A 16490-nucleotide genomic window follows, 5' to 3' on the forward strand; every position below is an offset into this window, starting at 1 on the left:
AGTAGCATTGTGCGAGTCAAGAACAGTAATAGAGTTCGAAGTCAAAGGTATCTCGTTCCCGTCAATAATAATCCCATACATATATATGCACATATAATAATAGATAATAATGTTACTTAATATATATAAGCAAATAAATACAACATGTCACATATGACTCTCGTTTGTTCTTTGGGGGGGAGGGGGTCGTTTTGTCTTTGGCAAGTCTATCTCACATGGACTGACTGTACCTCAATTGGCACATTAGTCAGGGTATTCCCTTCCCTACTAATGTCCTTACTTTGCCTTTGCTTTGAAAAATGTTCGACTCATGGATCTTGGCGCTTTTTGTAAATGCAATGAAAAATATTTTGTGAAAATGTTTTTCGTGGGAGAATCCTAGTGATTGTAGTCTAGACTCGAGAAGGAATCCTAGTTCACTACAATCGAAGCTCTGATACCAAACTATCACACCCTGACTTTTGCGAAAGCGTACGATGTGTGACTTGTTCAATACCATTGCATTCAATCATAATAAACAACTATATGATAAAAACATGATGTTCATCCATTCATAGTTTAAAATGTTACAAACACGGGTAATTAAGTTTCAACCAACAAATCGTCAAGTTATGTTACAAATCAAAAGTGGATGACATTAAAACTTGAAATTTATGTCTTGTAACCACAGTTGCGCCCAAGATCCATCTTGTTTCCTGAAATACATGTAATTTTGAAAACACCAACAAAAGTTGACCGAGTTCATGTAATTCTGTATGAGTTCGAATAATCTTGTAAACATTTGTATGTATGCCTTTGTAAACCGGTATGAAAGCGTCTCTGAACAGATCAATTAATGTGTAGCTAATACATTAATATGGATGAAATGGTGCAGGAAGGCTCAAACCTTGCGAATTTTTGTACCGGGCTTTTGGCTGTAAGACATAGTCACCACTTTCGGCCACTTCCGGCCCAGGGGTGGGGCTCACAACACCTAAATAGATCTATCACTCATGTCCCTCAGTCCTTATACGAGGATTAATGGTCTTAAGCGTTGTACCCACCACTCACATGATCTAACAGTTCATTCCTTAGCTAACCATACCATATGTAAACATTTGTAAACCATTGTAACATGTATTTCACCCCTGAAGTTATAAAACTGAAAACAGTTTAAAGAAAAGGGGGACATGAACTCACAGATTTGCGTCCTGTCTCCTGTATACCCAAAGTATGTATCCTTACGCAGTACTACAACCTACACACGTGTTATGGTTTATTAGATGGCTGGGTCGTGCCATGACTTTTAGTCTTGTTTGTTATGACTTAGTATCTTTGTGTTACATCTTTGATGTACTTGTATTATTCCGAAGTGTATAATTATTTGTTATAATAATAATATTTTAACTTAAATTATGTTCATTAATTATTTGGAATATTTGTTAAAATAATATATCTTGACCTTGTATATCATGTATTTATACATGTATATTCTCCCAAGGATGAGTATAATTATACTTGTGTATTTTTGCCAAGTCTTGGTGGCGTATTCCGGTGTGTGTTTGTACGTATGAGGATACGTATTCTAGTTATATTTATTAAGTATTCTTATACTAAATTTTTGTATTAAATTTTCCGGAATCTTAATATTAACCAATAAAGCTCACCAATTTATATTCTTAAAATATATTTATTTTAAGAAACTTTTATAGAAATTATCCATAAACCTTTTTTGGCAAAAATAATTATATTTTCATATAACCATCAAAAATAATATATTTTCGAGATTACCTTAGAAAATATCTATAAATCCATTTTCACCCAAAATAATATACTCACAATTTGTTTAAGAAAATATATTTTCTTCCAAAAATAATTTACCTTCTAATTGTACAAGAAAATATATTTATTTTTCTCCATTCAAAATAATATATTTTCTATTTGATAAAAATATGATATATTTTTGTAATACTTGTAAAACTCATATTTTCGTTTCTTTGGTTTCCAAGATTCCTTTTAACTCATTTGTCTATATATATATATATATATATATGAATTTAATTCCGGAATACTTATGTAGTTCATATTCCTTGTTCAGTTTGTCCAATTTTGGGCATAAATTATATATTCATTTCCTTGGAATTTTGGTAATATTTTGTATTACAATTTTTGGTATTTTGAAGTTATATTATTTCAAGTCCTTAAATAATATAACTAATACACATAATATACAAGTAATCACACAAATTGTGACATCTAAATATATATATCTTCCTAAATATATACTTAGTCACTTTTATTTATCAATAACAACCTCCAACATTTGTAATTTTTGTAACAAAATTTATGGCAAATTTTATATGAAAAACCATGGTTAAAATCTACTTATAAACACTTGTTTAAAAATATTTTTCTAAGTGTTTAAATTCTACAAAAATTTTGCCATACTTTCCGCTTAAAAATGAAGGTTTCCATGCTTTAACAAGCATATCATTTTCTTTTAAAATCATCATCAATCATCCCTTACAAATCATTCTAGACTTACCATGAGCCAAAGTCATGCATGTAACACTACATCATGAACTTGAAATTTTGTAAAAACTTGTAGTAACTTAGTATGTTATTTAGTAGGTTTAGTTACCCTTCAAAACATGGTTATTTGTTTATAAATCGCATTCTTGTAAAATTTAGTCTTTTACAACTTACAATATGATTTTTCTAAAAATAATTCTTTTGTATTTTTCTTGTTACAAACATGTTTTCTAGTCTTGATTTAACACTAAAAATATGATTAGTTTCTTTTAAAATCATGATTATGTAAATCTTGTAAATAATCTTGGTTTCTTGAGAAAACTATTTTTGAAATCATCCTTTTACAAGACTAATAACATGTTTCAATCATCATTATACACAAAAACAACTTCATTTTTCAAGTTCATGTTTACATAAAGGATGATCACTTTTATTTTCACAAGATTCATCCTCTCGCTTGCTAGATCATGTGTTTAATCACAATCTAGCAAGTTTCTTATGATGTTTAACATCATAAACACAAGAAATCAACAATCAAGATTCACACATACACTAAAACAACATAGATTCTTATGATTTTAAGCTTTATGTTAAAGATTATCTTCTTGTTTCTTCATGATCTTTATGTTTACCCCTTCACATAATCTTTTATCCACTAAAATTTGAAGTAAAATCAAGTTATGAGGGGCTTACTACTAGCACAAGGGCTAGGGAAGAAATCAAGTTGAAGATGATGATGAACAAGGCGGATAAAAGCTTATGGTGAAGGTCCTTCAAGTTTAATGCCTCCAAGCTTCCTAACTTAGCTCCTAGCACCCTTGAATCACCTTGGATTGAAGTGTGGTGTGTGGGAGCCGAGATCAAGAGGAGAAATGAGGAGGAGGTGTGTTGATTAAAGATGGTGAAATGAAAGAGAATGGGTGTCCATAGGTTTTTATAAACTTATTCTCCAACATTATATAAACTACGGGTCATTATGTTTCTCCATATTAGACAAAGCTAATAAAATAATGAAATAAAATCCAACATGTGGGACCCATATCCCAACCGGTTATGGGGGGGGGGTGCATGGTTTCATTTCAATTGTTGATTTTTTAATCTAGTTAGGTTTTAAGTGTTATATTTAGAGATTTAGGTGTTTAGTGTTTAAATGATGTGTTATGATGTTCAGTGACCATAACTAGCTTCGAAACACTAAAATAATGCTTCTAGTGAAAATTTGGTGTTTCGGGAAATGTCCGGTTGTTCGGTTGCTTACCAGTTCGTTAAGGTGCTAAATTACGTAGTTTAGTGTGCTTTATGTTCCCTTTTGTGGCAGTTCTGATTCCCGACACCTAGGGAGGTATTTTGGACCATTAAACCATAATTCTGCATTATATTTTGTTGTTAAATAGCTGAAAATTGCTGAATTTTATTGTTTTCTGCAGAATTCTGCAGTTTTAGAGTGTTTGGGGCACTTTTCGGCACTTAAACTTGTTGGTGCATTAATGTGTCTGAAACTTGTTCTTGTTTACATTGTAATTGTAGGGTCTTTTGTTATCAAGTCTGTATTAGTTTCCGTCGAGTCGACCAAGTCGGATATCCTCCTATCTAACTTGGTACGACGTTTGTCTTTGTAATGTATGTTAAACAGTTGCCATTGTGCAATCTGTTTGTGTGTTTGTTTCTCTACTGATTAACTGTTTGTGACTAGAGCATTTGCTGTCATGCAGCCCTCCCACGAAGAACACCATTCTTCGTGGGATTACCCTTGACACGAAGAACCTTCTTCGTCCCTAATGATGTTTGACGAAGAACCTTCTTCGTCATTGGTCTTTCGTGGGGCATGTTACATTCTTCGTAGTGTAACAGATGGAAAGTATATAAAGCATGTTATGTCTAACAGTTTCAGTTATGAGAGCAATGAGAGCATGAGAATATAACTTTAGTGCGAGTATTATCAAACATTGTGTGTATATGTTTGTATCAGTTCTCATCCGTTTAATCAATAGATATTCAATCTTTGGTTACATTGTGTTTGTTCTACAGTGTTTGGTTTGCACCGTCATGGGGATTCCGCACTCGTGATCGTGTTTGTGATAAACGAGGAATAGGTTTCGTATTGATGCTCCGAGAAAAAACGGGCCTACAAGTGGTATCAGAGATATGGCTCTTTTCCTTGTTTAAAACCAAACATTGTTGTGTTTGAAACAAGTTGTTTTAGTGTTTTTCAGAAAGTGTTCTTGTCAAAATTTATATTTTTGGAAAACGTGTTTGAAAAATCACTGAAAAACATGATATTCTGTTACTAGTTTTATCAAAAAACTTGTTAAAACTCATGCTTACATGTTGAGATTTGGTTTTTATTGAAATTTTAGTGCAAAATTCTTGTTCGGAAATTTGTCCGGTGCCGGAAAACTCATCCAGTTTGCCGGAAAACTCATTCAGTTCATCAGGATATTCAAAGTGTTCTTGTTGTTCTTCATATATTTTCTGTGTTTGAATTATTGGATCCTCATTTGTGTTTGAACTATTAAAGTTTATCATTAAAATATAATTGTTTGACAAAGTTGTCCAAAGTATGATTGATTTGGTGTTGCTTTGAAAACAGTGTCACCAACTTATGTCAGAGAAAGATTCTTTTTGGAAAATATCTTGGTCAAGTTGGTCCTTTACGAAGAACCTATCATTCGTCACCTTATCTTCTACGAAAAACCAAAGTTCTTCGTCATCTTTACCTCAACGAAAAACCAGTTCTTCGCAGGATTGGTCTTTAACGAAGAACTATAGTCTTTCATCACTTTCACTTATACATTTTAAACAGAAGCTTTGCAAAACATATTTAACAGTTTCATTTCAAGTTGTTGACAAGGTATTCTCATTCATACATCAAATATGAGTACTAGTCCATGGGATTGGAGCAGTAGCTCAAGCACAGGTCAAAATCCGACCTCCACAGCGTCGTGGGTCAAGAATATGATGCCACAACAAACAATTTTGGAAGTCAATGGGCAGGCGTAGCGAATCAAAATCAAAGTATTCAGAATTTGCTAATGAGCAAAAGTGAAACGGGTAGCAACAATCGCCCGCCAACGCTAAATCATATGAACGACTATCCATCTTGGAAAGGTCGATTTCATACTTATGTTCTAGGGCAAAACACCAAGCTATGGACGTGTTTCACTACGGCATACAACACAGCTCTTGAAGAAGAAGGATCAAATCCAACGACTTTGGCGAATATGGTTGAAAGCGACAAAAAGGCGTATTATCTGGAAAAGAAGGCGTTTGCTACTCTTACGCAAGCATTCCATAAAGATATCTATCATCAATTCACTTATTGTACCACCACAAAAGCCTTGTGGGACATCTTGGTAACAAGAGGAGAAGGAAATGCGGCTACAAGGAAGACACGCCAAGATTTGTTGAAGAAGGAGTTTGAAGCGTTTTTATTCATGGAGAATGAAACAATAAATGATATGACAACTCGTTTTTATCATCTACTTAGTGAAATGTTTTCTTATCAAGTTGTTGTAACTCCACAGGAAATGGTTACACGGTTTGCTGATGCTCTACCACCGAAGTGGAGCCCATTCATTGAATTGTTAAAGCATACAGGGGTTTTAGATACTGTCAGTATCTATGAATTTGTTTAGAAGCTGGAAAACAAGAATGAAGAGGAAATCCGTAAAGCTAAACACATTACAGTCCCTCAAAACCCAGAGATGTACTTTGGAGGGATTAACCCTGCTGCTAGTACCAGTCAGTAACCAAAGCTACAAACGGATTTTATGTCCAATACAAGCCCTTTTCCTCAAGTGACAAATGTAAACCCCTTCCTACCACAATTTACACCAGATCAATCAGCTTCCACAAGTGTTCAAACGTCGTATGGTCAGGTTTTTGATCCAAATGCCTATCTTCCGCGACCACAACCTGCTGCACAACTTCAAACCCAATCATAACCCCATTTCGATCCAAGTGCCTATTTCCCTCAATCTCAACCTCAAGTTACTACACCTCAACCTCCATTTGATCCAAGAGCCTATTGTCCGCAACCACCAGTTGTTACACCTCAACCACAAGCCCAACCACAACAAGCATGTTATAGTAACAACTTTCAACCTCAAAACCGTCAGAGTTGATACTGCAAACCTTTCAAAAGTCAATATAGAAGTTGCAAAGGAACATATGGAACTTCTCAACACAATGGTCAATGCCTATTGTGGATTGGTCGTAGGTCAAATTGGAAAGATCAATTTGACAAATGAAGATTATCAATAGATAGACCGTGATGAAATGGAGTTGATGGACATAAAGTGGGTGTTTGCGAGTGCTGTTCGAAAGGTTAAGGATTATATGAGCCGAACGGGAAAACTACCTTCGAAGGACGCAGTTACATGCTTTAACTGCGGTGAAAAGGGTCATCTCAAACGTGAGTGCACTCGACCGAGCAGACAAGGCAACCAAAATCCCTTCCGAAATCAAACAAGTAAATCCAACACAAATCAAGCTAACCATGAAAGAAGGATAGCAGTTGTGAACAACCCAGCCAACACAACCAACCACAACCAGTCAGGGCCTTCAAACATTAACCGAGCATTAGCCATTCAAGCTGATGAAGGGTGTGATTGGTCAGTACATTTTGGAGGCGGCGAGCAAGGAGGAGGAGGAACTGCGTGTTATGCCAAAATCATCAATCACATCAAGCATGTGCACAAAGAAGAGTTTTCTGAAAGTGATGATAGTTCGGGTTATAGTGGAAGTTCGGATGAAGAAAACTTGAGCATGGGAGGTTATAGTTCAGAATCTCATGTGAAGGAGGGAATGGATTCTGATGTTGATAGTTTGTTAAAGGAAGTTGAGGAGTTAAAGTGTCAGAAATCTGTTCTGAAAAAGAAGGCTGCTGTTGCATCAAAAGAAATGGAGAAGTTCTTCTCTAAAGATGGATCTTTCTCTTATCAGATTGCCTTTATGGCAAATGTCGCAGCCTCGACAAGTCAGGTAAATTCCGACACTCCTACTCCTAGTGTATGTAGTATTTATGCAGATCCGAAACATGAATCGGAAATGATTCGAAGTCACAATCAGAATTTGGTTGTTGAACTGTCAAAATGCAAAGAAGCAAACATGCGCTTAGCTCGTAATGAAAAAGATTTCAAATCAGTAATTGAAACTTTAAAGAAAAGCGTTTCGAATTAACAAAAATTGTTTTCAACAAACAAACTGGTATTAATAACTACATTAATATCATTGAGGAGACAAAGAAAGAGCTAGCCATGGCAAAATGCGAGCATGATGCGATCAAGCTCTGTTATGCCACGCGAATGGATCTGTTCTTGTCGTAGAAAGGAGCTGAATCGATCAGTGACGAGGTGCGGAATCCCTCGTCACCGTCTGGGAATCACAAACAACAGATTCAACGCTTAACATGTCTGCATTCATTGATTGATGGTGAAAATACAGAGAATCCGAATGAAAGTCAGACAGACAGAGCTTCGCTACAATGATCAGCCAAAGGTTCTAAACAACTACCACTAGCCTACTATTTATAGGCAACCAGGGAAGGGAGAAGTGTCACCCGGTCGGATGGTCATCCGATCAGGTGGTCATCCGATTGGATGGCCATCCATTCGGTTGACACATGTCACCCAACGGATTTCACTTTAACAGATTCACGCCGTTCCCTGAATTGTCTAGAGACAAACATACATATACATACATATACAAACATATACAAAAATACATACACAACACAAAATACATACGACTCGATGTAGACGGAAGCTATAGACATATGTACTAACAGACTCCCCCTTGGATGTAGCTGTAGTTCCTTCCTGCATAGTCTTCAATCTGTCTTCCTGCTGCGTCTTCTCGCCTTAGCTTTCTGTCTTCTCTTTTCATCTCCCTCAACAATCAACTTTCACCTAAGAGGCCTACCAACTTCATTCCAGTATTTTCTATATTCAGGATCACCATCGCGCTTCCTATCCTATCTTGGCATCTTGTTTTCTTCTTTTTCAATCGGTGCCTGCTCTGTTGGTGGAGGTCTCATCAGCTTATATCTTCCAAGCTTCGCAGCTTTATTAGCAATCGCCTTGAATCTTTCACTGCGCTTATACTTCTTTAAGAATTCATCAATCTCCAAATCTCTCCAATTTGACTTCCAATATGTGCCAAAGTTGATGTCTTTCGCGTAGCACAAGTTCACTAACTTCTGATATTGCTGAGCTTGAACTTTGTCTGGCTTTTCATAAAGAATCTTGTTGTAGAATAGGCAATCAATATCCTTCTTGGAGCAGTCGACTAGCCACATAGGATCCAACACGCTGATCCTCCTCGATTCTCCAGTTTTCTTATCATATAAAGAAATCACCGCTTCCGCTGTGCTCTGGTTGTACATCCAACTCTGAAAGTCTTCATAGAAATCTTGCTCCATAACACGTAGCGGCATGTTTTTCGGACATCTCGGCGGCTTTATATTCAAAGTGATGTCTTTCTCCCCTCTGACTGGATCATTCTTTATATCTTGTTCTGGAAACTGTGGCTTCCAATCTGGAAATCTCTCCTTTGCCTGCAGCTTTATGTAGTTCCACAAATGTTGATCATGCTGCTTCACATCTAAGCCATAGTAGAACTGTTTTATGTTCTTTGTTTGCACTAACTCCTCAACATCCCACCACGGAAGGGTTTTAATGTCTGACAAAAACTTAAAATACTGAACCCCCTGTTCCCATCTGATAGCATAAACTTGTAAATCCTCAAGATAACCCCATGATAAGATATCTCCCAACGATAAATCAGCATTATGCGTGAAATATTGAAGAGGTCTCCTGTATTTCCTCTCCTTGGGCATCATCTTAAACCATTTCTTTCTTTCTTCTGCCAACGTCGTGGAATTGTTCTAGGAATACCTTCAGTGCTTATTTTCTCCACAACTTTACTTCTAATCTCATCTTCATTATGTTCCTTGAACATTTCAGCAAGTGTCAGAAATGACTCATCAATTCCAGAGTAGTGGAACGGAGTATCTTCCTCAGAACTATCTGAACAATCTTTAACTTCAACATGATGAAAATTATCAGCTTCATGTGCATATTTGAAGTCATACTCCTTTTTAGGTGATGAAGGAATCTCATCCTCAATATCAAACTTAAATTTTCCATCATCTAACCCCAATTCTTCTAACATCTCAGCTCTAGACCTAGGTACTTCCATCTCCCCCTCAAATGGAGCATTCAAATATATAATAGTTGGTTGTGTGAGGAATACCTGCTCAGCATGTTGTTTTCCAGAAGAAGAAGACTCCTGGTGTTGATCCTCTTCCTGCTCATTGATCTCATCGTTTAGAAAATCATCCAACGATTGTTGGACTGAAGGCATAACAATCAACCCTGTCGAGCCTTGATCTTCATCATCATCTTTGTAATCATCCCATGAAGGATCGTAGTTATCAACATCTTCAAGAATACGCTCTAACTCTTCATCTTCTATATTTTCTGCTTCCTTCTCCTCTTCTTTCCATCGTAATAACATCACTTCAGGTTCTTTCACCTTCCTTTTACGTTGTTTAACTTGCACAAGGCGAATGATGTCATCAAAACTATAAGAGAGAGAAGTAGCTTCACCAACAAGTACGAAGCTTTGTTGCTCATTCACTGCAGCATTTACCATCTCAACATCAACTTCAGTTTGACTCGAAGAACCAAGTGTTTCTTTAGTATCAACAACCAATCCTTTCCTTTTCTGAGTTGCTTCCTGAACCAACTTTTTCTCCCTCTGAGCCCTTCGCTCTTCAACCCTTTGAATCTCCAAGTTGTTGTAGATAGATTGAACGTTGATTCCCAGATGATGTTCCATCACAGTATATAACATGTTAAGCTGCTCATCTTTTACTGCTTTGTCTGCTCTAAGTGCTTCAATCTCTAACTTCAACACTTTGATTTCACTTGCAGACGCTTCATGAAGTTCTTGTAACATCTGATGGAGTGTTTGATTAGTATCATTCATGTTTGTGTTCTTCACATGCAATTCAGAAATCTCCATAGATAGTTGCTCAAAGAGCTTAGCGTTATCATCCACATCTTCACCCAATGACTTTATATTATTTGCATGTTTGATCACAACAGATTTTATTTCCTTATTCACTTTAGTCAACTTCTCAAGCTGTTGCTTCAACTCATCACGATCAGCTTCAGCTTTTGCCTTTTCTTTCTCGAGAATACTTACTTTCTTTTTTAGATCTTTGACTGTTGCATCATGAAACATATCGTATTCTTCATAAAGAAGAATGTCATCAGTGTATTCACCACGAACATTTGGAAAACCTTCAAATAGATCAGGTAGAGAGGTTTTCTTTGGCTTTGAAGTCTCTGCAACATCAGGATTTTCTGGTGGTGGTGGTGGTGTAGAAACCCTTTCATCAGTGATAACAACATCATCATCATCATCATCATCATCATCATCATCACCTGCTTTCTTCTCAACATTCTGAACCTCAACTTCATGAATACTTTGAACTTCTGGAGCTTGAATATGTTTTCCACTTTTGCTGCTTTGTGTTTCAGGCATAGTAGCACCTCCTTTCTTCACCCTGACATTTCTTGGAATAACGCCAGTTTGAACTGCTTTGCGTTTTATTTGAAGTTTCTTTTTCTCCTCAGCTGTTGGAGTATATGTAGAATCCTCTTCATTAGAACCCTTAACTTTCTTCTTCTAACGTTTCTTCTTCAACTGAACTTGCCCAACTCCAATCTTCTCAATTTCTGACTCTGTTTCAGTAGATTCATCATCAGCATCACTAGAGTCTGTATGTGCAACACCTTTTGGTTCCTTTTCTTTAACACTTTCAGTTTGAACACTTGTACTTTGATCTTTTGCTGCTGTAGCTTCAGTATGCTTTACATATTGCTCAAATGTTACATTCGCCAAATCAACACTTTCTTGAGCTATATCTGCTAGATTAAGTACTGGCTCATCCACAAGTCTTGGTGGTGATTATTTTGAATGCCCTGCAAAACAAGCATTGAACATTCATTTATAAGATGTAACATTAAATGATCTAACTTCTCTTATGACTTCCCCTTTTAACTATACCCTTAACAACAATCTTAGGTGTAGGAACTTTAGGAGCAGTCACAGTTGGAGAGGCCTTCGGTGTTCTCTTTCTTTTTCCATCCTTCACAAACCAGTATCTAAGCTTTTTCTCATGCATATCCCTTAGACTATCAGTTTCATCTTCAGAGTTGTTGTGTTCATGTCTCCATGCATCATTTTCAGGTGCCACATATCTTGGATTGGCAATCTTATAAATCATATGCTTAGCCCTTGGCTCTGTTTCATCTTTCTTCAGCTTATACTGATCTAATCTGCTCAAGGTCTCGACTTTCATGTTCCGTAGCTTCATTACATCAGCATGATCCTTTGGAAGGTCTGTCACTTGATCATCAATCATCATTTGTATAAACCTGGGGTACATTATGTACTTCTCACTGTTGATATTCAACCATATGATCAAACAGTACTTGAGAAATATTGTATGGTCTATTAACCACCAAACAAGTAATGATGTTCATGATATAGTCTGATGTCTCATCATAAGCTCCCTTTCGATGTGACAATGCATTCACCACACAGTGAACTAAGAACTTATATGGTCTGCTAAACAAGGACTTAAGATATTTGCCATTCACATGTCTTGTAAATCCCATTCTGAACCATAGACCTTTGCATAATCGTTCAGGAACAATGGTAGGATCATTATCATTATCTCCTAACTCCAAAACTCGTCTTAAATCTCCAACATTAAACTTAATCTCAACATCTATATCTTTATCATTCTCATCTTTCTATTGAACTGCCGAATGTATCAACCTTGTACTCTCTTCATACCTTGCCGATTTCCAAAACATTCTAACATGAGACTCATACACTGTTGTTTGATCGGTTAAAGATTTGTTAATTCTACTCTCCCTTAAAAACTTCGTCGTATCTTTAAACGGTGTTGTGTTTGTATAGATTTCATCCAAGATATAGTGAACGTTGTGAGAATGATTCCAATCTAAAGCTCATGCCTACAATAATGATCAACGTTAGTGTTTGCATAATGTTCGAGACAAAGATTGAAATGTGTCAAAATTCTGAAAACTTCAAAAATTTTCTAACTCTGAATCTTTACACTCTATGTAGTACTAAGGATCGGATGGCTATCCGATCGGATTGCCATCCGATCAGATGAACCATCACTCAAACAAATCAAAATCAAACAAGACTTGTGCATTTGGATCGGATGGCCATCCAATCGGATTGTCACTCAATCCATGTGACAAACAGTTCAGCTCCATTGACAAGTCAAACTAGAATAAGTGATGTTCGAAAGTATAAGCGGTTGTTTAGATCGCTTACCTTACGACCCTACATAAGCACAAAACCTAAAGTGATGAGCTAAACATGTTAAAACATGTTTAACGAATTTAGAAAACAGGTTTGGTATCAAGACAAAGGGTCTTGATACCTAAAAGTAGTTTGGTTACAAAATACGCAAGAATACGCATTTTGGCCGAAACTACGACTCGTCACTATACCTAAACAACGTGGTAATCAGTAGGTATAGTCGCTAGGGACTATAACCATCGTGATTATGCTCACGTTATGAAGTTCAAACGAACTTCATGTTGACCATAAACTGGTCAATGCAGAAAGTCGAACAAAGTTTGACTTTCGTGCTAAAAACGCATAAAAGAACGAAAGAAGACTTACAACGGGTCCAAGAACGGAAGTTTTGATCCGATTACTCTCAGGTATGAAGTGAATACTCCAACTTAGAAAGCCAAATCAGATCAAAAGTGTGGGTTGCAACAATGAATGGGTGGGGTATTTATAGATTTCATAGAATCGTTAAGATCGTTCATCGAAAACTGAGTTTTGATCTGGACCTTACATGTGTGCCCATGGTTTTCTAAAACCATGGGAGCCCCTAATATGAGTCCATAGTATCATAAAAACCATTAAAACCAGCCCATGGTTTTGCAAAACCATGGGTTAAAACCATCAACACTCAAAAATTGGACAAGGTTCATTGAATCTGGTCAAAAATTTAAAAAATGGTCCCTGCACTTGTAAAACTTGATTTTTTGCACTTTTAAGCCCCGTTTACCCCATTTCAAGGCTCTAAAATAAAGTTAAAGTATAGGGAACTTAAAATATGCTCAAAAACATCTCGGATGTCGGTTTGTTTGGTCGTACGGTTGCGTTGTTCGGTTAATTACGACGGAAGTCGTAACGAAAGCAAAAATGATCCAAATTAAGCGACGAATGGAACTTTATCAAGCCAATCACTAAAATAAAATATTTTAATGATTACATAAATTTTTGGATGTCCGGATATATTCAGAACGGAAGATATGCGCGAAAATGCAAACTTGTGCACTTTTTGACGCTTTTAGTCCCTATTGATCAATAAAGTTTATTTTAACATACCAAACCCCTCAAAGCCTATTTCTAAGCTATGTAAAGGATACTTAGGGTGTGTTTAACTTATGATCAAGTTCCGGATTGTTCGTTACAGTAAAAATCGGCATACTTTCGTAGTTTGTCGAATTTAGTCCCTGTAAGCGAATAAACTTGATTTCGGCATACCAAACCATCCAAAACTTATTTCTAAGTTATGTAGAGGTTATTTAAGGTATGTTAAGCCTATGTCTCTGTTCCGGAGTGTTTGTTGATTAAATTGGTTATATTTACGCATCAGATCGCGTATAACCTTCCAGAAAGCGATTTAAAGCCCGAAATCGAACAAGAATTGATATGTGTAAACGATACACATATTTTTACAAATCCCAAGTATGAAACACAATATTTCATTGATTTGGTATTTGTTTGATGGTCGCAGAGGCACAGGTGTCACAGTCTCCCCTACTTCAGGAAATTTCGTCCTGAAATTTATTCGTAGGAGTCTGTCTGTGAAGCTATGTTAAATAATTGTCTTGCATGGAATCTTAGGGTTTTTATATATTTGCGTAGAATAACCCATCAAAGATATGCAAGGCATAATCCTGTTTTCTCTCAACGGACATTTTTCAGAAACGAAAATGAACAAAAAATCAAGTATATTCATTTCCCTTGATGGATATTCTTCAGAAACGAAAATGAAGGAAAAATCAAGGATATTCATTTCCCTCAATGGATATTCTTCAGAAACGAAAATGAATGGAATGAGTCATTTTCCGCAATGGATTTTCTTCAGAAAGGGAAATGATGGAAAAATCAAGGATATTCATTTCCCTCGATGATATTCTTCAGAAATGAAAATGAACGGAATGAGTCATTTTCCACAATGGGTTTTCTTCAGAAACGGAAATGAAGGAAAAATCAAGGATATTCATTTCCCTCGATGGATATTCTTCAGAAATGAAAATGAACGGAATGAGTCATTTTCCACAATGGGTTTTCTTCAGAAACGGAAATGAAGGAAAAATCAAGGATATTCATTTCACTCGATGGATATTCTTCAGAAATGAAAATGAACGGAATGAGTCATTTTCCACAATGGGTTTTCTTCAGAAATGGAAATGAAGGAAAAATCAAGGATATTCATTTCCCTCGATGGATATTCTTCTGAAATGAAAATGAACGGAATGAGTCATTTTCCACAATGGGTTTTCTTCAGAAACAGAAGTGAAGGAAAAATCAAGGATATTCATTTCCCTCGATGGATATTCTTCAGAAATGAAAATGAACGGACTGAGTCATTTTCCACAATGGGTTTTCTTCAGAAACGGAAATGAAGGAAAAATCATGGATATTTATTTCCCTCGATGGATATTCTTCAGACATGAAAATGAACGGAATGAGTCATTTTCCACAATGGGTTTTCTTCAAAAACGGAAATGAAGGAAAAATCAATGATATTCATTTCCCTCGATGGATATTCTTCAGAAATGAAAATGAATGGAATGAGTCATTTTCCACAATGGGTTTTCTTCAGAAACGGAAATGAAGGAAAAATCATGGTTATTCATTTCCCTCGATGGATATTCTTCAGAAATGAAAATGAACGGAATGAGTCATTTTCCACAATGGGTTTTCTTCAGAAACGAAAATGAATAGAGTTAACTCTAGACACATGACAAAACTTGCTATGGTTTCTGTGCATTAAATTCCATAATTATGTACGTGTCCATAATTACATAATTCCTTGCACAGTCCGCACAGGGCATTTCATAATGTGTAGGGGAAGAAAATCAAACCTCTGATGAGTGTGACTAGACTACCATAGGGTCGTTTTAATTAGATAGACAAATGATCTCTTTAATTAGGCCACCAAGGAGTCTTTTCAGCTATATCATCACATGATATTCCTAACCAGATTTTTGGATCAATCTGTTTAACTAGACCACTCAAGGGGTCCAATTATAGAATAGTACTTCATAACCCAAGGGACTTAACTACAACGTAGAAGTCCATTAAAGATTTAAGATAGTACCTTTGGATATCCTACTATGAATCCCTTATACGAAGATATGGAAGATTCTACGAGGATTTGGATAACAAAAATCTGGATCACACAAAAACATAAAAGGGAACACATAAGCACATAATCACATAATTGTTTAACTTGACCTTTAATTTGTTATCTTTGGACATGGATATTTAGAGCATACCAGGAATCCAATCCGTGGATTTCATTTGGCACTTTAATCATTTTCAAGAATCTATCTATGAAGATAGGAAAATCTTAATAGGAATTCGGCTTTGTCCTTATTGAATCGTAATGTACGTATTGAATCATACAAAGAATTCAATTAAGGGCTCCGATGAATGATACCCATCCACAGGGATCTAATTATGAGGATAGAAAGATCCTACATGGATTTTGGAATTTGTGTAACGAGAGGTGTTTCGACACCTCGCACTAGGCGTGCTTAAGTCGATACACAAGGTAAAAAATTAATGAGGTTGGACGTGGTTTAGTTCGTTGCGAAGTTCATCCAACATAC

The 16490-nt window shown here is 36.2% G+C and overlaps 1 protein-coding gene across 1 annotated transcript; it reads right to left on the reverse strand.

Annotated features, from left to right (window-relative positions):
- Positions 1-9348: 9348 nt before the first annotated feature.
- On the reverse strand, positions 9349-11064 carry LOC110942818 (kinesin-related protein 4-like). Its single transcript, XM_022184582.1, has one exon. The coding sequence runs from the start codon at positions 11062-11064 to the stop codon at positions 9349-9351; it is 1716 nt and encodes a 571-aa protein (XP_022040274.1).
- Positions 11065-16490: the final 5426 nt, after the last annotated feature.

The sequence above is a fragment of the Helianthus annuus genome, chromosome 5, assembly GCF_002127325.2.
Source record: "Helianthus annuus cultivar XRQ/B chromosome 5, HanXRQr2.0-SUNRISE, whole genome shotgun sequence".
NCBI classification, from domain to species: Eukaryota; Viridiplantae; Streptophyta; class Magnoliopsida; order Asterales; family Asteraceae; genus Helianthus; species Helianthus annuus.

What these genes read in the sequence shown, in the direction of transcription:
- LOC110942818 (XM_022184582.1), bottom strand. Translation starts at nt 11,064, where the DNA reads ATGCCTGAAACACAAAGCAGCAAAAGTGGAAAACATATTCAAGCTCCA.